This window comes from Mus caroli, unplaced genomic scaffold (assembly GCF_978045245.1).
Source record: "Mus caroli unplaced genomic scaffold, Mus_caroli_1 scaffold_15, whole genome shotgun sequence".
In the NCBI taxonomy this organism is placed as follows: Eukaryota; Metazoa; Chordata; class Mammalia; order Rodentia; family Muridae; genus Mus; species Mus caroli.
The window spans coordinates 26,903,920-26,925,767 of record NW_028227270.1 but is presented as its reverse complement, the minus strand read 5'-3'; the positions used below and the strand labels follow the sequence as shown (position 1 = coordinate 26,925,767).

The window sequence follows — 21,848 nt, the reverse complement described above, 5'->3', positions numbered from 1 at the left end:
CTTGGAAGAAAAACTTTGAGACTCAACTGTGTCCTTGTACCGTTTATTCAGTGATTGCACCAGCATTCTGTGGACAGAAGTGTTGGTGCCTTAGCCAAGCAATGCCTTCCTCACAAGTGTAGACAGTAAAGCTTGTTTTGATGTCCCTTTTTGCCAGAAGTTAGCTATTTGCCATCAAAAAACCCTAACCAAGCAAAAGGTTAAAGCATAAGGCAGGGAAAGAGATTTAGCAAATGTGAACAGGAAGTGACATTTGATGTTAATTAGACGTTTTTTATGACCAGGAACATTAAAAGTGAAAAAGAGCTAATTCACAAAGGAACTAAGAAACTTAGTCCTGTTTGTGTAGAAAAACATGGCAATAATATAAACATACGATAGAGAACATGTCCGAGTGTGCCATGAAGTTGGTATGGTAAAGTGGGCATTGCAGGGCTCTAATCCATGTTTTCATGTGTGTACATGTATGTGAATATGAGATGGTGGATATAGTAGACAGAGATGAAGACGCGGCAAGGGAAGCAATGCAGTGAGTTAGTAAATATGGCTCTAACGGTCTCTGTAATAGGTGATGCCCATTTTGAGGGGGTACGTCCAGTGAATATTTTCAGAGAATCAAAAAATGTATTAGGTACAAAGGGAACTTTGATTTTATATTTTTCCTCTCAATAAAGTTAGATTTAATTTGACAGTTAAATAATTTTAAATTTAAATAAAGCTAAAAATAATTTTACAGACCATTAAAGCACTTGTAAAATGTTTATGCATGCCTGTTCATGGATGTGTGTGTTGGGCTTGATCCTAAGACCTTAACAATGCTAGGCAAGCCTTCTACTCCTGAGCTAAACCCCACTGTTAAAGCTATACTTTTAGATCAAAGAAGGAATTTATAGAATAAATGTTGTTTTTCCATAAAATAAACAGAAAAGGAGATGGAAAGATGGATTAGAAGCTAAGGGCACTTGCTGTTCTCCAGAGGACCTGACTGCAGACCCCAGGGCCATGTTGCAGAGCTTACAGCCTCTTGTACTCCAGCTCCAGGGGTCTGACGCCCTCCTCTGACCTCCATGTGTACTTGGTTATGTGCCATAACGAGCTTTGTGAGCTGACTGTTGGAGATGAGAAGTGAAGAGCATGGGTCTGTATGTAAGGAATTTGGAGAAGGGAAGTGGCAAAGCTGCTGTGATGACCTGAGTTGGATCCCTAAGACCTTCAGGGTGGAAGGAGGAACTCACATTTACAGACTGACCTCTGACCTTTCTGAATGTACACTGTGGCAGCCTCCCCACACCCTGCCTGCCAAGTAAACCAATATAAAAGAAAACAAAACAAAATTGTAAAGGAACAAAATGAAACAACCTAAAGACCCAAGAAGAAGAATCCTAGGTGAAAGGTTTTCTGATTTGCAAAAAAATCCAGTAAATACATATTTGACCCAAGCTTATGAAAAGTTAATAAAACAGAGCCCTTCCTCATGAGGCAAAGAGACTGACTCTGAAGCATGAAGCATATTGGAATAATCAGGAGGTTTCATGCAGCTGTGCTGTGTGAACCCGAATTTTAGAAAAGGAGCTGATGGTGAGGTGTCACCTTTGACAGGTCACATGACAGGGAACTGACAGAGACAACTGTCTTACAGAACACTAACAGTGGTCAGGAGGAAACATCAGAAACTGGTGAGAATGTAGCAGGCAGAGCCTGAATGAATCACAGAGGTTAGCCCTTACATCTCTCCCTCCTGATCATGAGAGATTCTTACGGGAACAACAGCCAGGAAGCTTCTCTAAACAAGTAAGGCTTAGGAGCAGATCCTGAAATACAACCTCTTTTCCTGATTTGTACTTTAAAATCCAGGGTGATGTCTAAACTCAGCAGATTCAGGAGAAGCCAGCCTTACCCAGAGGACAGTATTCACCAAGGACCTAAAACACCTGAGAAACCAGCAACCGAGGCTTGGTACCTCCCTGGGAGAGCCGTAATAGGACTGAAAGCTAGACTTCTTCCACCCTGGCTACCTCCTCTTTTTTTGCCAGGAGAGATGAAAGGGAATGAGAAATTGGAGCCAGGCTAGTGTAGGACCAGGCAGGAGGGAGCCTACACCCTCCCTGGGTGGTCAGGCTCTTGTAGAAACAGCAGGGGTAGAGCTCTGTATTCCTTCATTGGAACGAATGAGGCTCATGGAAGTGAAGTCACCCTCCACCGTGATGTGTGATCCGTGTGGGGTTAGGGACAGCCCTTTTTCAGGTTGCTGCCTCCCCTTGTCTCTTCCAGTGGTCCAAGGGGGATTGGAGGTTCAAGCTCACACTTCAGTGCTGGCACCACCACTGATGAGCTGGGACACATGGGCAACTGTTTGCTTTGCCCCACTCTTGCTCCAGTGTCCTGATGAGTTAGTGGTAGAGCCTGCAGCATACTGTTTTTGTGGACATCTGAGAAATTAGCCAGTTTTCAAAAGCTCTGTGACAGATTATATATAGGGACTCTTTAGCTGTTAGGTGTGCAGAGTTTAAAGAGGACAGAACATTGATAGATTTTGTCATATTAAGACGGATGTCATTGCTTATTTAGGGAGTAGCAAAGTTGACATATGAAGACTAATGTTTCCATTGTTCTCCTTCCTGAGCTCATCCACACTGAAGAAACACTGGCTGCAGCAGTCATCCTGTGTGCTCTGGTTGTGACCATACTGTCCTTTGGTGTGTCCTTCATTTGTAACTGCCTTTCTAGTTAGGTTGCTCCAGAGTAACATGCACACTGCTTGAGGGTTGCTGTCCTGGGGTTTGGTGTAATATTTCCGAGTTACAGGTGTCATGAAAGAGCACTTAGATGTTATTCTGGAAGGATAGTGAGTGGCACGTCATGCATGTTTGTCCAGAGGCCTCACTGGACACTGCTGTGTCATGAGTTCCCCTTCACTGCACCTTGACACTGACACACAATTCAGTTCTAAGTTTTTAATGCATATAGAGCCCAGATACAGACTATTGGGATCTGACTTGCTGTTAGTATGCAGCTTGTTTAGATATCTACTGATTCTGCCTTTGGCAAATTTAAATAAATAAAATTGATGATTTTGTAGCTTTACTTTAGATTATTGTCCAGTGCAGTGGGCTGTTGTTGAAACACAATAGCTTTTAAATTGAGTTGCGAACAGAGCGATCTGTAAATTCTTTCTAGATGTCTTTTTATAACTGTGGTGGGGAGGAATCATTTGTTTTTGCAGGCTAGTTAATGGGTTAAAATGGCAGTGGCAAGTACCTTCTCTTAGAAGGCTTGAAAAGTGCACTTAACCACTTGCTCAGGGCATTCAGAGTAAAGAGTGCTGCACAGTCACTTACAGTCCAGTTTGCCTTTGAGAATATTGAAAAGCAGGGGTTTGTATAAAGACTATTATTCTATGTTTGACCTTGTGTGCGTGCACCTGCTCGCTTGCCTGTGTGTGCGTGTGTGCGTGCGTGTGTGCGTGCGTGCGTGGTGTATTATTAGTTGAATTTTAGTTCACCGCTTCTGCTTATTATGTTGTCGAATAAACCTGGGGAGCAGGGTAAACTTTTTTATTTGCAGCTTTAGTTTTAGCTTTAGGAGATGGAAGGGTTGAATTTGAAGAGCTTAGTTTTCTAACTAGCAAATGCATCCCAACCCTGGCCTTGTTAGTTTCTCAAGGCTTCCTTGTTTGTTTTTTTGATACAGCCTCATGTAGCAAAGGCTGCCTGGGCTTCCTTCCTGGTTCCTGCCTGCTGGGTGCTGGGACTCCAGCCGTGTGTTTCTGTGTCTGTCTTCTGAAATTTTTATAAAATATCATTACCAAGAGTTTGATATACTATTATTATTATTCCTTATTATAAACAAGTTTCTACATTTCTAAAATGTTTGCTAAAGAATTTTTAAGCTCAATTCTAGAACATTCCCAGTGTTACCCTCCTTCCTCCTCTACTATCTTTGACTTTTTTTCATTGTTGGAATTGATTATTGATTTTTTTAAATTCTTTCAAATGTTGCTATTATGAATGCTTAGAGTATTAAAATACTGTTGTTTTAATCTTAATATACTCATGAGTCTGAAATGTTCTAACACCTTCATTTTGTGATTTTCCTTTTAATTAGAAAAGAGAAGTATGTTGCCAAAAGAAAAATACTTAAATCAGACACTAAATTATGTTATGTTGTAAAATTCTGATTTCTAGAGTTGCAATTTATAATAAAATATTTAAGAAAAATAAATGTAGCATAACTGAGCTCTGAGTTGCCTATCTGTTCTCATTTAGAAGTTCCTCTCACTATGGAAGGCCACTTGAATGGCTCCAGGCTGGAAACTTAATGCACCACTCAATTACTATTCTTTAGCCCAATTTAAAATAATAGATTGGGAGTAAGGCCTTAATGCAGTGTAACCTTCGGAACATTAGAAACAACCTCTTCCTCTCCAGAAATCAGTGTACAGTAAGGGGATCAGTCTTATCACACGGCAGGAATAGATTTGACATAGCCCTTAGGCCCTTTTACATTGCATAAGTAGACCAATTTCCTCTCTGTTACTAAGTTCACTTTAAGTATGGATTAACGTCAGTGCTGTTACAATGTTAGGAAGTGTATAGTTTTTACATTTCCAAGTGTTTTTGATGACCGCTGATTTCTGCTGACTCACGTTAGTCATTTTTATATTATTATATTATTATTATGAAACAAATATTTGACAGGAATTTGACATGGCCGATATTGTGATAAAATTATAGCCATGGGAAGGTTTCCATTCTTGCTTTCTTCCTTTGAAGGCAAACTGAGCACCTATGAAGCTGCCCAGGAAGCAGCAAGGCTTGGAGGCCTTGGGTAGGGACTTGATGGAAAGCTGGCATGCTGTCTGTTCTTAGGACTACCACATGGTAGCCAGCAGCTTTTGCACTTAGAATAAAAAGCACATTTTCTATGCTAGGTGAAAATGTTCACAGGAACTAATTTACATGCCCTCTCAAATTCCTTTTGGAATAGGAGAGGATACAAATAAGCAAATAGTAATAAAACTAATTTGCATACTCTAAAATGTTGGTCTTAATGGTTCTGATGGAAGGTTTCCAATTTGTAGCAAGGCAGTGATTTTTAGGAAAACAAATTATATTGAAGTGTACTTTATTTTAAAAAAATTATAATACTAAAGTACAGTACAGTGCACTTGTGCCCCTGCAGTGTCAAACAGTGAGAGGATCCTCCGGAGGCTGCAGTCACTCAGGTTTGGTCTGGGTTTGCTGGACTCTGAATGGACCTGTATTCTAGACAAGTAGTGCTTGCTTTACTAAATCTTTCCAAGGCGTTTCTTTGAAATATGCTTTAAAAGTGTTACTTATATAATATATAAAGGCATTTTGCTTGCATGTGTGTCTGTATACCTCATGTGTGCTTGGTGCCTGTGGAGGACAGACGTGGGCATCCAATCCCCTGGGACTGGAGCTACAGGTGGATGTGAACTGCCATGTAGGTGCTGGGACCCAAATCCAGGTCCTGTGAAAGAGCAGGCGGTGCTGTGACCCACTGAGTCATCTCTAGAGATTCCCTTTGTGTCTATTCTTGATACACATCAAATGCCCAGTGCTGTAGCAGTTCCTAAATGAATGGAAAGCTTTGCAGTTCTGAGCCTTTTCTATGCTGACGTTGAGGAATATCTGACCAAACCTCTTCTAATAATGTGATCTGCTTTTCGTATTAGGTTCCTGTGGCTAGAGCAAGCATCCTCTGGCTAATTGGAGAAAACTGTGAACGAGTTCCTAAAATTGCTCCTGATGTTTTGAGGAAAATGGCTAAAAGTTTCACGAGTGAAGATGATCTCGTGAAACTGCAGATTTTAAATCTTGCAGCCAAATTGTATTTAACTAATTCCAAACAGGTAAGAGACTGATACATCTTCAGCCTGACAAGCACTTCCCTTACGCTACCCAAGCCCCTGCAGCCTTCCCACGTGTTATCCCACATCTCAGCGATACTGCACCCTGCTGTACTAGGTCCTACAGTTGATGGCGGGAGTGCAGACAAGTCATTCTGATCTAGTAGTGGAAAAATGGACTGAAAAGAAGAGCTGTGGTAGAGGTGTTGAGGTGCAGTGGTGAGGAGGGAGTTCAGAAGGTCTGATGCAGAAGCCGAGGCCAGTTTTCCTATGCAGATGCTCAAGAGGGCCTGGAGGAAGTCTGTGCAGGTATGCAGAACACAGGGAGGAGAGAGCAGGGCAGAGCCGTGAAACTACTTGAGGAGTTTGGGAAACCTGTAGAGGTACATGTGTTAAAGTGTATCCTGGGGTTTCTTAAATTCATACGTTGCCTATCACAAATATGTTGCTGTTGTATGTTTGACAATGGCTCTCCCCATGACTGCTGTAGACACTACTCCTGAAGGTGAGCACGCAATGATTTCTGAAAGTTCTTTACTATTTCACGGTTCATTATTTTTAAATGATACAAAAGTGGACGATGTGGCCTGTTTCCACTGTTTTTATTTTTTAAGAGGAGGTGGTTGGGAAAATTATGGAGAGAAAATTAGCACTAATAAATAATTGTATGCACCGTCAGCTCAACAGTATTTCTTAGTGGTTCATAGCACAGTGAGTCCTAGATAGAGACTAAGCCGATTCCTCTGACAAAAATGTGAAAATATTTCTACATGTGTTTCCTTAAATGTCTTTAAAACTGAGTAAGTGAGAGCAGAGCCCGCTTTACACAGAGGCCTAGGACTGACTTGTAGACCTATTTCCCTGGGGTCTTGATAACTCATTGAGCCTCTCCTGACTCCCACTGAATTTCTTGCTTCTAGAGAATTTGTAAGTTGTTTTTTTTTTTTTTAATAAGGCTTAGTGTTATTTATATACTATTTACTATTATTTATCTGTATGCATAAAGAATAGTTGAGTAATAAATTTTGCTTCTTTAAAATGTCTATACTTGCTGTTATGGAAATGCCAGCATCAGTAAAGTTGTTGCTGTACAAGCATGAGGGCCTGAAGTTGATATCCAGAAGTCATTTAAAAATAAAAATAAAAATAAAAAGACTGAGTGTGGCAGTCCATGCTTGCAATCCCAGCAGTGGGAGGTAGAGACAGTAGATCCTGGGCTGCTTGTTCATTCAGCCTAGCCTAGTTGATAAGTTTCAGGTCAGTTAGGGACCGACCCCACCTCAAAAAGGCAAGGTGTGTGTGGAAGTGGGGTGGCTCAGTGGGTCCGAGTCTTGCTGCCAAGTCTGATGGTCTGAATCTGAGCCCTGAGAAGCACGTGATGGAGAGAGAACCAAGTCCTACAAGGTGCTTTCCACCCTCCACATTAGTCCCCTCTCCTCCCCTCTCCTGTCCCCTCCCTTCTCCTGCTCTTCCTTCTCTTCTCCTTTTCCTCTGAATAAATAAGTAAATAATAAAAATTTAGGAGGACAAAGAAAATAAAGTGATGGTCTTTGAGGAACACTGCCCATGGTTGGTTTCTAACCTCCACAGGCGTGTGCTTGTTTACCCCCCAACACACACACACACACACACACACACACACACACACACACAGAGAGAGAGAGAGAGAGAGAGAGAGAGAGAGAGAGAGAGAGAGAGAGAAGAAAGATGTCTTTTTTGACCAAAAGTAAAGAGAACTCAAAGATAATTTTAATACCCTGCTTTCAGATGGCAAAGTAAACTCTAATTAGCATGACCTTCCCAGAGATAACAGATTAAACTGGAAACTCTGAGTGCCTAACCACCCAGAGCAAAGAGAGACCGACAGAGCATGAAGGTACAGTTTGGGGGTGGGGGTGGGGTGGGGACCTGGAGGGAGCAGGAAGCACTGAGTTGGTCCTGTATGAGGCAGCTGTGCTCTAAAGGGGAAGTCGAGGGCAGCAGCAAGCAGCCTACAGACATGACAAAGCTACACAAGAGTTCTAGAGCGCCAACAGTGGAAGAGCCCGGAAGTCTATGGGTAAATCGCCCAGGTGTTTGATTCCTGAGAGCACCAAAGCAGCACCCCAAGGATAAAAGACCTGACCTCAAATTTGAGGTGCAACCAGGAAATAGAAAATACACTTTGAACCTCATCAAGTTAATGGTGTGTTGAAGCTAACAAAAACTCAATACTAATTAAGGACTGTTAACAGTGTTGAGGGTGGAGTCTGTAACGTAATGTCTGTAATCCAGATTTACTCAGCAGCAGGAGAACCACAATGGGGTGTTGTGGCTTAATGGGTTCCAGTTTCAGTGTGGAAAGTCGTACAGACAGAAGCTGCTAATGGTTTTGTAACAGTGTAAATGTCACTGACTTACAACCTTAAAGCAGTAGATTTCATGTTTATTTAACCTCAATTAAAAAGAGATGATTGGGAATATATGACCGGTTTTCAAGAAGGAAAAATGTCAATAGAAACCCAAGTTATTTGGACACAAATTAGGATTTGCAGGTGAGTGCTTTGAAACAACTAAGAAATCTGGTTAATGATGTAAAGGAACGTATACTCATAGTGAATGAAAAGATAAGAAGTCTCGAGAGAAATAGAAATGATTTTTAAAAATCAAGTAGAAGTTAATAAGCCTGGCCTGGGCATGGCACGCACCTTTAGTCACAGCACTGCAGGGGCAGGGGCAGGGGCAGGGCAGATGGCTTCTCTGTGAGTGTGAGAACATCCTCATCGACACAGTGCCAGGCGAGTGAGGGCTGCAGACAAAGGAAGAGTAATTCCTGTACAGGAAAATAGAATACTCAGGAAATGAGCATCCTTCCTGTGGGGATCCAGATTGACCAACGACTTTCTCAGAGACCCTGATGAGAGGGCAAAGGGAGCTTAAATGCATCATCTTTGCCCGGGAGTGCACTTGCAAGACCCGTGGAGCTGGAGCCAGTGCCTTGAAGGAATTGAGGTTTCTGCTCTTGGGAACTTGGCTCATCCTCCTAAAACATAATCCATTCCAAGGCCACTGTGTGCTCAGTCTCAGATGCTTTTGAGATGCTCTGTGTTCCCCTTATGCAACTTTGTTTGCTTAGACTTCTGCTGATTTTGTCCCATTTCTCCTCAGGAAATAGTATATATGATGCTATACTTCTTAATAAGTTTGCTTGGCATAAGAAATAGCTTGTATACGACCTTCTGATACCCAACTTCATTATTTTCTCCTAGTCCTCTCTCTTAGGACACTTTCACTACAGAACAACCTGCTTATCCAGGTCATTTACTTTAAGTGATAGGGGTGTGTGTGCGTGTGTGTGGGGTGGGGTGCGGGGGGTGTGGGTGTGTGACTAAGGGTTGGATCAGGGATTTTTGTGCATGTTAGACAAGCATTCTACCATTGAGGTAGTATATTGTCTACTAGCAGAATTACAAAGCTGCTTTATGTGATATTTTAAATCTGATACTGTATGGCTTAAAGCATGTTTATGCCTTTATGTTTTTTTTTTTAAATCTGTTATAATATGATTTGAAAGTTTTAAAAAAGAAATTTAAACCAAACTTCCAATCCCAGGCTCTTTCAGATGAAAGCTTGGAATTCTTGGAATTCTTGGGAAATAGGTTTATTCATGGTTTTCTTGTTTAACAATTTCTTACATATATCCAGCATGTTGTGATTCTATTTGCACATGCTCCGTTATTTTCTGTCATCCTCTCCCTCTGCACCATTTTTTTGGGATGGGGAGCAGCAGTTTTTAATCTGCTGTGTGATGACTAGCCTAGAACTCCATGTCCCAGTGGGGATGGGAGCACGTGTAATTGTGAACAGGACATTATTAACTCTCCATGTGCTTTCTCACAGCTTACAGTACTTGTCTGGGACAGTTTCCTAATTAGTTGGACTAGGAGTCAAAGTAATTTAGTCATTATTATGCAATGTCTGTGTTCTTAAAGTCATCATGTTGAGCAAAACCACACTCTATCAGACACAGGAATTGCTGGAGATGGAACTAGAATCCCATTGCTCAAAACCTCAGAAATCGGCTATAGAGTTTTTAAGTGAGAACCTCAAAAACAAAACCACAGTTTTAAATATAGCAGTTCTCAAGAAACACACAGAACTCATCAGGAGTCCCGAGTCTAACGTGCAGCCCAAGGTCTAGTGAGGAAGCATGTGGTGATAGGTTCTGCTCTTCTCTTGGACATGGATAATCAAGAGTCGTCTGAAATCAGGAGCCAGGAGCCAAGTTGTATGAAGAGTGGCTCACAGCACGGCCAGGTCAGCATCTGATGTGGGTGCAAAGAGTGGCTCACAGCACGGTCAGGTCAGCATCTGATGTGGGTGCAAAGAGTGGCTCACAGCACGGTCAGGTCAGCATCTGATGTGGGTACCTGGGCACCCGAGTTCTGCTAGGTTCATTTTCTGCTTTTACCTACTGTTGCTTGCAGAAGAAATCAAACACAAAATTCAAATTATTCCTGAATTTCTCTGGAATGTGTCACTGGAGTTAGAGCAGAGCTGACTACCTCCCGCAGGACTGTGAGGAAGGAAGCAGACTCCTGGCGTGGCGCTTAGCTCATGGTGCTTCCTTTTTCATTGGAGCCCAAGGTCTGGTCAACTGCTAAGCTTTTCTTAGGGGAAATGATTTTTCATAGTAAGGGAAGTAGTTCAGCTACCAGCAATCACCTTGTTTTTCAGGAAGAAACCTACTCCTTTGGGCCTCTTGTGCTAGGAAAGGGGCAGTGTAACCCCTCTTTACTAGCATGTTCATAAGGAAATGCAGTCCGTGTGTGTGCCAAATGTTAGAGGCTTTGTGACTTGTTATAGCTGCTGAAGTCTGGACATACAAGGCATGAAGACTCGGCATGGGCTTGATTAAGATGGGTATTAGCGCTTAAAAGTGACTAAAGGGTGTTTTTTAAAAAGTGCTTGTAGTAAAGCCTGAGGTTTTGAGTATAGAGGTAAGTAACGAGTCAGTGCTGGCCCTAGCCCGGTTTTATGTGTAATTATGGAAAGTTGCAAACTCCCAGAAACAAACATAACAGGAACAAAACCCGTACCAGTCGGACACGGTTACTGTCAGCATTTGCTCCATTTCTCCTTTCAAAAGTGAAGGCTCTGAAGCCTGAAGCTCCCGCTGGCATCGTCCTCTTTCCGTATTGGTGATCGCACTGTACTGTTGGTGTGTTCCATTCAGTTAAGCTTATTTTCATTATGTGAGTGTGCATTAATAAACTCATAGTGCCTCATAGTTCTGAAACACACATTCTACTTTATTATAGTTTTGCAGCTTTTCATGACATATCTTAGAAATAGCGATATGTACAGATGTGGTTCATTTACTGTTTGATACTCTGTGAGACACTCAAGTTTCTCCTTCTCTGCTACTTAGAGAGAGATCACTTTTTACTCTTTGATGCTTTTTGGTTCTCAGTAGGAAACTGGGTGATCTTACTGATGATATCTTAGGGATCCTCCTAAAGTGAGGAGCATGTTTCCTGATTTGGACCTTTGCAGAAGTCTCCTCGCTTTGCCTTTTGTTCTCATTTGACAGAAGGCTTGGTGCTATGCAGTGACAGGACTGCTTTGCTCCTTCTGCCTCTCCTCCTCCTCTTCCTCCCCCTCTCCTCCTCCTCTTCCTCCTCCTCTCCTCCTCCTGCTCTTCCTCCCCCTCTACCTCCCCCTCTCTTCCTCCTTCCTCTCTCCTTCCTCCTTTCCTCTTCCTCCCCTCTCCCTCCTTTCCCTCTCCCTGTCCTTCTCCCCCCAAAAGGAAGTAAATATGAACTAGAAAGGAAGCCTGGGCTAGGGCTTGAGCTCAGTAGCATAGCACTTGCCTGGCATGCCTGAGACTGTAGGCTCAATTCATAGTAGTCCCCACTCTGGCAAAAAACCAAACATGGAGATCTTACAGACAGTCTTTCTAATTGACAAGAAAGTTGTTGTTGTTGAATTTAAAACTTCATTATTAAGTCACAGGAAGGGACTTTTGCTCATGAAAGTACAGAACAGTAGTGCTGCTTAGATCTGCCTCTCAGGTAAGTTAAGAACTCTATGTAGTTCCCAGATGTCTTTCTCAATTTCTTGCCTTTAAAAATAACTTGTTAAACTGAATGCTGAATTCTGCATGTAACTTTTTTTATTCCTTATAGTTATATCTTAGACTTGTTTTATGACTGTTTTACATGATCTTTACTAGTTTGTACTGATTGTTAACCACATTTGTGCATTGTCTTATGATATTTTGGACATTAATAGACCATATGTACAATGATGGTTCTACCAGTACTTGGTGATGCAGTGTGTCTGAGTGCACTCTGGCCCCACAGCTGTGGCATGGCCCAATGGCACCTTTCCCAGGGCATATCTTTGTCATTAGTGTGTAACTGTTTTAGGACACTATTGTCTGAATAAATGTTTGCCATTTTATTACTTGTTAGAATAGTTAGGTAAGGATGTGGTGCGTATCTCTTATAAAGATGGTTTAAATAAAAAATTCCTTAATTTTTGTAGTATTTTTCTTCAGGTTTCTTTTTCCTGAGTACCAATCACTGTAAAAAGTGTGTAGTCGATGTTAGTGTTTGATAGCCTTACCCACTAGTTGGTAACAGCACTGATTTCTTAAACCTAAATTTAACTAAAATCAAAATGTAATAAATAGAGCTGAGGGCACTGACTGTTAGAGCACACTGTGTCTCAGCTTTTGTTGTATGCGATTCTTGTCTGAAGCAGTGATGTTTGTTGTTTGATGGAACCCTTAGTGATGTTACAGTGCCATGGTGATTTACTCAGGGCTCCTCTCTATGGTGACTGTCTCAGGGTCTGACCCAACTGTGTCCCCAGCTTCAATTCTTAATGCAGCAGTGTCTTCATTGATAACCAATTGACTTGTGTTTCAGTAACACACAAGTAGCTTTCTTCACCTCAGCTTTGAATCTCGGTCTCTGTGATCTCTGTGATATCACTGTTGAGTGCCATGTGAGTTAAGAACAGAGGTGCAGCACTCCATTGTGTAAATGTACCACATTTTCTGTATCCATTCCTCTGTTGAGGGGCATCTGGGTTCTTTCCAGCTTCTGGCTATTATAAATAAGGCTGCTAAAAAAAAAAAAAAGAACAGAGGCACAAACATCTGTAACTTCTGTGCTGGTGGGAGGGGAGGAGCAGACACTGCTATGTCCCTGGTGCTTTTTGTCCAATCAGTTGAAGCAATCCATGCTCTCCAGGTTCAGTGAGAGACCGTGTCTCAAAACACATGGTGGGATGCAACCATGGAAGACACTCAAGCTGATGGTTGGTGCACATGCACACGCATGTACACATATACATACATGTATATACATTTATAGCATACATACATACAAATATTGTGATATATAGAGAATACTTTGAAAATGACAGCAATTTTGTAATTTCTAATCATAAAATCTAACTTTGAAAAATAAAAGACAAAATATACTATATTATAAATGCATTCTTCAGAGAAATGCCTTTGTTTCTAAATGTCTTTGCTACTAGAGACAGACAGCAAAGAAACTGTTTACTCTAGTGTGAGATGAATAATTATTGTACTTATTTCAGTGCATCATTGCATAGAGATATGCATTTTATGTTATGAAGAATTTTATTTTGAAAATATACTTTAAGAGAATTGTTCTATAAGCTTATCAATAATTTTATACATACATAGTTTTAATTATTTTCAATGTAAATATGCTTGTTAATATATTTTAAAAGTTTCATTTTGAAAACTTAGTTTGGGGGTTAAGAAATTTATAAGCAGAATGTATGACTGCCAGTTCAAAAAGTTACATTCATAGGCTTCATTTTCTTGGTTAAATGGAGCTTCGGGTTCTCTGTCTCAGTGCTCAGGTGGACTTGGGTGTTAACCAGCTGTGATTTTCGCTCTGATCTGCGGAGAGTAACGGTTACACGCGTTCCCAGCTCTCCGGTGCAGGTAGTTTCAGCCGTGCAGCGCCCCGTGTGTGAGCTGCTGCTGAGCTGCGTTTCTCAGGTGTCCGGGTACCGGCTGGTTGCCATTCTTTAAACAGGAACCATGGAAGTCTTTACTTAGGGATGAGGCAACACGGACAGCCGTTGTTGGTAACTAGATTCAGGAAAACCCGCAAGCATTTATAATTCCTTCGTAATAAACCCCTGTTAATGCTTCCAAATACTTTGCTTCCAAAAGAAGCTTCCCTGCTCTCTCTCCTGGCCAGCCCTCCGCTGACTGTGGTTTAGGGCCCAGCTGTCTGTCCCTGATCTCTGCCATGCTGTTCTAGCAGTGTCTTTGCTTCTCCCTGTTGATTGGATCTATTGTCATTTGTTTATAATGTGTGTACAATTCTCTAATAGTACCAATCTTTGGTTATTTTCGCCTTATTTTATGACTTCCTTTTAGCTTTAATTTACAATTTGTACACATGTAGATTTCTAAATTAAAATTGCCTTTTCATTTAAAAACACTGTAGTTTAAAATACAAACCTATTTTGTTATATTCCAATATTGGTTTAATTATTATTAAAATCATCTCAATATACATTAATGTAGTGCGTTCAGAAGTTGACTTAGCAAGCCTGATTATGGTGTAAAAGCTTACGTAAATAAATAAATGACCAATATTACTAGAGGCTATAAGCGGCATGGTGGAAAAATGGAAGAACTCTTTCATCCTAGTTTTTAGAGGGCATCAGCAGCTTGCTTTTATGAAAAAGTAACAGCTAAATGCACTGCAAATAATTTGCAGTAATCCAGTTCAGTGATTCATGTGTCTGCTTTAATGGGTCATAATTCAGGGTGAAGTAACGGAGTGCAGTCAGAGTGCAGACACGGCCTGTGCCAGGGACAGTAGCTCTTCATAAAGCACACCTCAGGAGAAGCCGTTTGCCAGCCCCTAATACTCTCTGATGTTTTGATGTCCTGCATATTTTTCCGATTAAGTTTTGAGTGCCATGTTTTTAGTTGTATTTCCACATTCATTATTCTCACGTAGACCCTTCAGCGGGTTTGCCATATATGATTATTTTTTTAATGATGCCTTTCTTTCCACTTCAGCAGTTTAATAATCTAGCACATGGCTGCTTCTCAGAGCTCAGCATTCACCTCCCCAGCACAGAAGAGGACATGTGCGTTGGCTACAGAATTCCATTTGCCACGTTAGAAATGCATATTCCCCATGGAACGACATTTGTTTGACATAACCATTCATTTTTATTACATCTTTAAATATGTTTATCCAGAGTTATCAATAATCATAAATAACCGTATTTTCAACTTGTTCTGTTTTTTTTTTTTCCCCCCGAACAGACAAAATTGCTTACCCAGTACATATTAAATCTCGGCAAGTATGATCAAAACTACGACATCAGAGACCGCACAAGATTTATTAGGCAGCTTATTGTTCCGAACGAGAAGAGTGGAGCTTTAAGTAAATATGCCAAAAAAATCTTCCTAGCACAGAAGCCTGCACCACTGCTAGAGTCTCCCTTTAAAGGTATCATGAGATGCATAGCTGTAAAACATGCTGCCTACAATGCGTCAGTGTGCCCATTCCTGATGTGCTTCAGATTTAACTCTGAGAAACACGACTTCCGTGTGGGGGTGTGAGAACATTGTGCTTGCACTTTTTCATCTCTTCACGGCAAGTTTTATTCTATGTCTGTTAAAGTTTATTTTCCTGTAGACCTTGTTCTCCTAAATAAATTCAGGTTTTCTGGTTTTTATTCTCATTAGGCAGTTTAACTGAACGGTAGGTAAAATACCTGTTCTGTTCTTATAGACATGGGCTTTATTTCTGCTTTAAATAAAGACTTTTAGTTCCTGATACCTAATAATAGTAAGTTATTCATTAAATACCCATGCACACTAATGTCAGCATCTCTAGAGGAGATTAGTTCATATAGAATCTTTACATTCAAGTTCATTTTTCAAGGAAGGAGCTTGTGTTCTTTTTCCCCAGCTTTTTGTAATTAAATATCTTGTCAGCTAATAAGCAGCGAGTATGGTTGGAACCATGTGGCTCTGGAGCTTGGCTTCCACATGGTTTCTTACTTAAGTGTTGTAAAACAGTAAATGCAGTTTACTGTGTGGCACAGAAACCATTGAGATTCCGCGTGTGTTGTGCCGAGGCATGTATATGGATGGTTTAGCTGTGCTGTCATTCCTAATATTCACAGTAAAGTAATTTTTAGAGAAGCTACATTTCAGAGCAACACCTCTAAACACACTGACTGATTAGCTTTTTGATTGACCATTATGGGGGAGATTATTGTAATCTATGGGCTGAAATCAGTTTTCTGACCTATGAAGAGCTTCCTGGTTTATATTTATTCCTTGACATTTGTGGTAATATGCCAATTACCTTGAGCTCTGATATGATTGTCATCTGTTATATACAGCTCATATTGTTTATTTTCTATTTTCCTCCATTTTTAATAGATAGGGATCGCTTCCAGCTTGGCACCTTATCTCATACTCTCAACATTAAAGCGTCTGGGTACCTGGAATTATCTAATTGGCCAGAGGTGGCGCCTGACCCATCGGTTCGCAATGTAGAAGTAATAGAGTCAGTAAGTTGACCTTTCTGAGATTAATTTTGTTCTAACAATGAGAGCTTCTTGGGTAACTACCATTTTATATAAAACCCTTTGGGCTGAAAACTGCACGCTGTTCTTGTGTTTCTGAATGTAATGTGTTAGATACACCTTGCCTTAGAGGAACTGAGCATTGTGTTTCCTTGCTGCTGTACCTGGACTGTTCTCTGCTTCAAGGAAATAGAGAATTGAATTCTCTGCATCAGTGCCAGCTACATTTGTGCGATTGCATTTGTAGCTGTGTAGATTCAATTTCTAAGGTATTTAGTTTCAATGGATTGAGCTTTTTCTACTTTGTTGGAGATTCGTAAGCTTCCTGTCAGTGTTTTTATAAATAATTTTTGCTGTTCTTTTCGAGAAAAGAAAAACCTGTACAAAATGTACTGGGTTTTCTGATGAGCTCAGTTTTAAGTGATGCTTAAAAATAAGTAGAGAGCATTGTAAACCAAAGATAACCTTGACAAGGTTACAACTAGAAATGAATAATACACTTTTTACATTTAAAAAATGCCAATTATGTTTTCTAAATCTTTACTTAAATATACTGGGTGTTAGGCTTGAACAATGATTACTCTTTACTAGTGTTACCTATTTATTGTTTCATAGTAAGTTTGATAATGAAAGATATTTTGCTTGTACCTAGAAATTGTGTGAATATATTCTTTGTTTTTAAATTTAAATGGAGCAGGTGAGAATTACATTCTTAATGTTTTCCTCATATAAGTGGTACAGTGAACTAGAAATTAGATAATCAGAAGCCTTTACCATTAACTCTGGTTGGAAAGCTAGTTAGCTTCCTTGTTCTCTTCCACGTGCAAAGGAAGGAAATCACTATTTTAAATATAATCCCATTAATGAGCATAGCCATGTAATATGATTATGCTGAGAAACAGCTTTCTTTTGAATACAAAACTTACACTGGCTTTGAAGCATGTCTGGCAGCAGATAATTAATGTAGCTTAGTTCAGAGCCCCGTCAGTGACATGTGGCAGATACCAATTTGTTTAAACTTCATAATGGTACCCATATCCACCCCATTTTCTCTTGTTATTGTTGTTTTGTTTGTGGATTTTTTTTGTTTTTGTTTTCTTGTTTGTTTGTTTGTTTTTTGAGACAGTTTCTTTGTATAGTTCTGGCTGTCCTGGAACTCATTATGTAGAACAGGCTGCCCTCAAACAGAAATCCACCTGCCTTTGTCTCCCACGTGTTGGGATTAAAGATGTATCCCATCATGCCAGGCTCAATATTTCTATTTTATAGGTAAGGAAACCAAGGTTTATAAAGCCTAAATAAATGCTCTTGCAGATCAGGGTTCTAGTCCCCTGTCTGCTGTCTGGTGTGTTTTCCGTGATTTCCTGTGTTATCAAGGAGAGGATGCCTGAACTTGTGTGCAGATCGCTGTTGTCTGTGCTCAGCGCCATCATTTTCATGGTCTAGCAAATGATGAAAACCGGCTGGGGAGATGCTCAGTTGGTAAGCATGAAGACCGAAGTCTGACGCCCCAGTACCCACATAGAAACCCAGCTGTGGTGGGGGCACATCTGTAAAGCCATGCTAGTGAGGCAGTGACATGAGAATGGCCCTGGTATTCACAGCCAGCCCTTCTGGCAGAATTTCTGAGTGCCAGGCTCACGAACATCCACAACATGGATGCTGGCCTCCACACTCAGCACTCACCCCATAAAGACATAAAACACATCTATTTAAAATATAATAAAAACCCCTCGCAAGTGTGTTCAGACTTGAAGCTAGGCCTGCTTGTGTTTCTCCCAAACATAAACGATGTGGAGCACATTTCTTCTGTGTGCACAGGTTTTGTTAGAGGCTGGATTATGTAGTGAGTGTTCTCTGCTGTGGTCTTGTGCAGACATCATCTTTCCTGATAAGTGTGCTTGCTGGCTCTTAGCTTGTTCTCCTCTTGTCTGATTGGCTACACAATGCTCTGGCTCAAGTAGAACAATCCTTTTGTTCTCCCACCATAATAGCCCGCTCTTTACTTCCCTTTCTCTTCCCTCTGGAAAGAGCGCATCTTCTTAGAAATTGGTAGCAATGCTATGCAGTTAGGTTTTTTCTCGGTGGTGTTCTAAGGTTGGCTGCCTTCTTACATTTTCACGTGTTCTAAGCATTAACTCTTTTATAGGAACAGTACATAAGCAATCTGTTTTCCTATCTTCATTTCAGTTGTGGTTTCTTTTTCATTTTGCTGACTATATTTCTGAAATTAATAATAACTTATGGAGAATAATTATAGCTAATGGAACCAGATTTTAAAAGTATCCATTTAAGCTATAGAACAAACAGATTTCTTCTATCAGTTTCTGAGATAGTGGTTTAAAAAGCTTTATGAGGGATGTAATGAAAGATAAATACAATGTAACTAGTTCTATTTTGAGATGAATTCCTAACTGCAGAAAGCGTTGCTCAGATCATCCCTTTTTGCCTTGCTGTGTACAGTCCTCCCCCGGAAGTCATATCAGTGCATTTTGTGCACATGATACACTGTATTATTCTGGGTTTACTATCTAGTGATCCTCTAAGGTCAAATCTCATTATTATGAAATATAACTTAGGAAGAAAAATGTCTGAAGCTTAGATAATCTGACATTTTAATCAAAACAACAGGGAGCCTGGTCAGGTTGACACTAGAAGTCACTTTGAATTACACACCACCATTTCCAGGATATCAGATATGATGTATATTTATATTAAGGTACCAGTGAGTTTTGTGGCTCCTTTAGAATTTTTTGTTTAGTTACAGAAAATCCTTTTTTTCCAGTTACTCAAGACTTTCTTGTGCATATCAAGGACATTTTGCTTTATAAACATATAGTTAACATGCTGTGTGGAGGACCTTAGCTTTCCCATGTCTCCATCTCTTCTCCTGTTTTTGCTGCTTTTCTTTTGCTTGCAGCTCTATAGCTCTCACACCAAAGTGAGAATCTAGTGGTATTAGGCTTTGGGCCTTTAATGTGTGAAACTATGTGGATGTGGAAACTCATGTATTCAAATTATTTTTATTAGTTTTCTTGTCATTTCCCAAGTAATGATTTTTCAGGCCACTGGAGCTTCTCTTGGCAATTGGTTTTGTTTTGTTTTGTTTTTTAAGCATAAATATTTTTGTTTATATTAGTATTTTAAAATATATTCCCAGAAAATTGTAATGAGACTTTGGTATATCATGCTGTAAATCCCTTTACAATAATGCATGTGCCCGCACCTGTTCTCACACACACACACACACACACACACACACACACATATATATGTATACATATACACTCTAGATTGGCTGTAGCAGAGTCTGCAAGAGGAAAAGGAAGTGTGTGGGAACAGCTTGCCAGGCCTCAGGAGGGAGACTGTTGTGGACTTTGCCCAAGTATTGAGTGAAATGGGGAGCTAAGGAGAACCAGAGAGTAGCTGGTCCTGACTGTCCAGCTGCTGTCTTCAGCAGACTTTGGTTGGACTCAATGGTCAGGAGAAGCAAGTAACCGGTTGGGAACCTCCTGCGGCAGTCCAAGAGAGACAGGTGCCCAGAGCAGAGTGGGAAAGCACGTCCCCATGGGTTAGAGATGAGGCTATGAGAAGTCGGGCTTCAGCTTAGCAAGGCGATGGGTAGTTACTGCCAGTGTTACTATAGTCTGCTTGCTTTTGTCCTCTTAAGTGTCACGTGTATTATTGTTGTTGATACTGTAGGTTAAGTCTTAGGTGGACCAACACATTTGGTAAACACTCTGGAAATGTAATGTGAGTGAGATAAAAGTGGGCTCTGAATGAGAGTCTATATGCTGTGTTTGGAAATGGATAGCTTTGCTGTTGGGACTGCATGGCTAGCACTTGGTTTCTCTGTGAAAGTCTCAAACTTCTCTTCTGAGTTCACAGTGAACTTGCCAGGAGTCTGCATCCCATAATAAGACTTCATTAATGTTTGCTTTGTTGATATAAACAGGCAAAAGAATGGACCCCACTTGGGAAAACCAAGAAAGAAAAACCCATGAAGAAATTTTACTCTGAATCTGAGGAGGAGGACGAGGAGGAAGAAAAGGAAGATGAGGATGAGAACCCCTCGGATAGCAGCAGTGACAGTGGTGGGCTTTATAATAATTGGAGTGGTTGTCACACAAGATGCTCCTTATCTTATCCTTTGTCTCCCCCTAGTCTGTTACTAAACCTAAGACATCTCAGAGTTTATTTATTTTCAGAGCTAGGAAGTTGAGAGCATTGAGAAAAGCATATAGGTATGGACTGAGAATCCTGGCCATCAGCTGTACCAACTGAATGAGGTGAAGAGGAACACTTTAATCCTAACACTTGGGAGGCAGAGGCAGGCCAGCGTGGGGTGGGGGGAGGGGGAGGGGAGGGGAGGGAAAGAGAGGAGAAGAGAAGAGAAAGAGGGAGGGGAGAGAGAGGGAGGAGAGAGAGAAAGGGAGGAAAGAGAGGGAGGAGAGGAGAGATTCACAGAGAGAGAGATTCAGAGAGAGAGAGAGAGATTCAGAGAGAGATTCAGAACAGCCAGGGCTACACAGAGAAACTCAGTCTCATAAGACCAAAAAACAAAACAAAACAAAACAAAAAACCCAACTAAAACAAAAGCTAAAATTTTGCATGATATTTACGTTAGTTGACATGAGTCACAAGTCAAAAGTGTAACATGGTGGCTGTTCTGGCCCAAGGCTATTACCTAGTTCTCTACTACTTTCTTACCTGCCCTATGAAAATTTTTGTAATATCTGATAAATTAACCCCGATACATTATCTTTTTTTGTTGTATTTGGTGGTTTTTTTTTTTTTTTTTTTTTTGATGGTTTGTTTTTGTTTGGTTGGTTGATTTTTTTCGAGACAGGGTTTCTCTGTGTAGCCCTGGCTGTCCTGGAACTCACTCTGTAGACCAGGCTGGCCTTGAACACAGAAATCTGCCTGCCTCTGCCTCCCAAGTGCTGGGATTAAAGGGGTGCTCCACCACTGCCTGGCAGTACATTATCTTCTTATATAATAAGTCAAATATCTCAACTGAAAAGTTAACATAGAAAATATGTAACTTGAAGAGTGAGGTAGACCATTGAGGAAAATTGTTTCCATAGTTAATTGGATTGTTTCTATAGTTAATCATGCACTTTATTTTATACCCTACACATGTGTCTCCATCCTGTTTGTTGTCAAGCTTGGGCCTATTTCTAGATTAGTGTTGTTCAACATCCTATGGCATTCTGTTAACTCTGTGGCTGTTGATGAGCTTGTCTGAAACACAATAGCAAGTCCTGTGTGAGGGGTTCTTCTGTACACCCAGAGGAAAAATAATTGCCCAATCTGAGCTGGGCCTAGATTGCCATTGACTCCCACGTGATGGCAGGCAGTGGATGAATTTGGTGCT

The 21,848-nt window shown here is 40.7% G+C and overlaps 1 protein-coding gene across 4 annotated transcripts in view; it reads left to right on the top strand.

The window, feature by feature from the left end:
• Ap3b1 (adaptor related protein complex 3 subunit beta 1) overlaps positions 1 to 21,848 on the top strand; it is a 202,746-nt gene that overhangs the window by 98,806 nt on the left and 82,092 nt on the right. For all 4 annotated transcript variants that reach the window (XM_085830906.1, XM_085830907.1, XM_021180280.3 and 1 more), the window contains exons 15-18: positions 5,699 to 5,875; positions 15,195 to 15,381; positions 16,326 to 16,456; positions 20,427 to 20,565. In XM_085830906.1, coding sequence (XP_085687032.1) covers positions 5,699 to 5,875; positions 15,195 to 15,381; positions 16,326 to 16,456; positions 20,427 to 20,565 — 634 coding nt within the window. The remainder of the gene's footprint in view (positions 1 to 5,698; positions 5,876 to 15,194; positions 15,382 to 16,325; positions 16,457 to 20,426; positions 20,566 to 21,848) is intronic.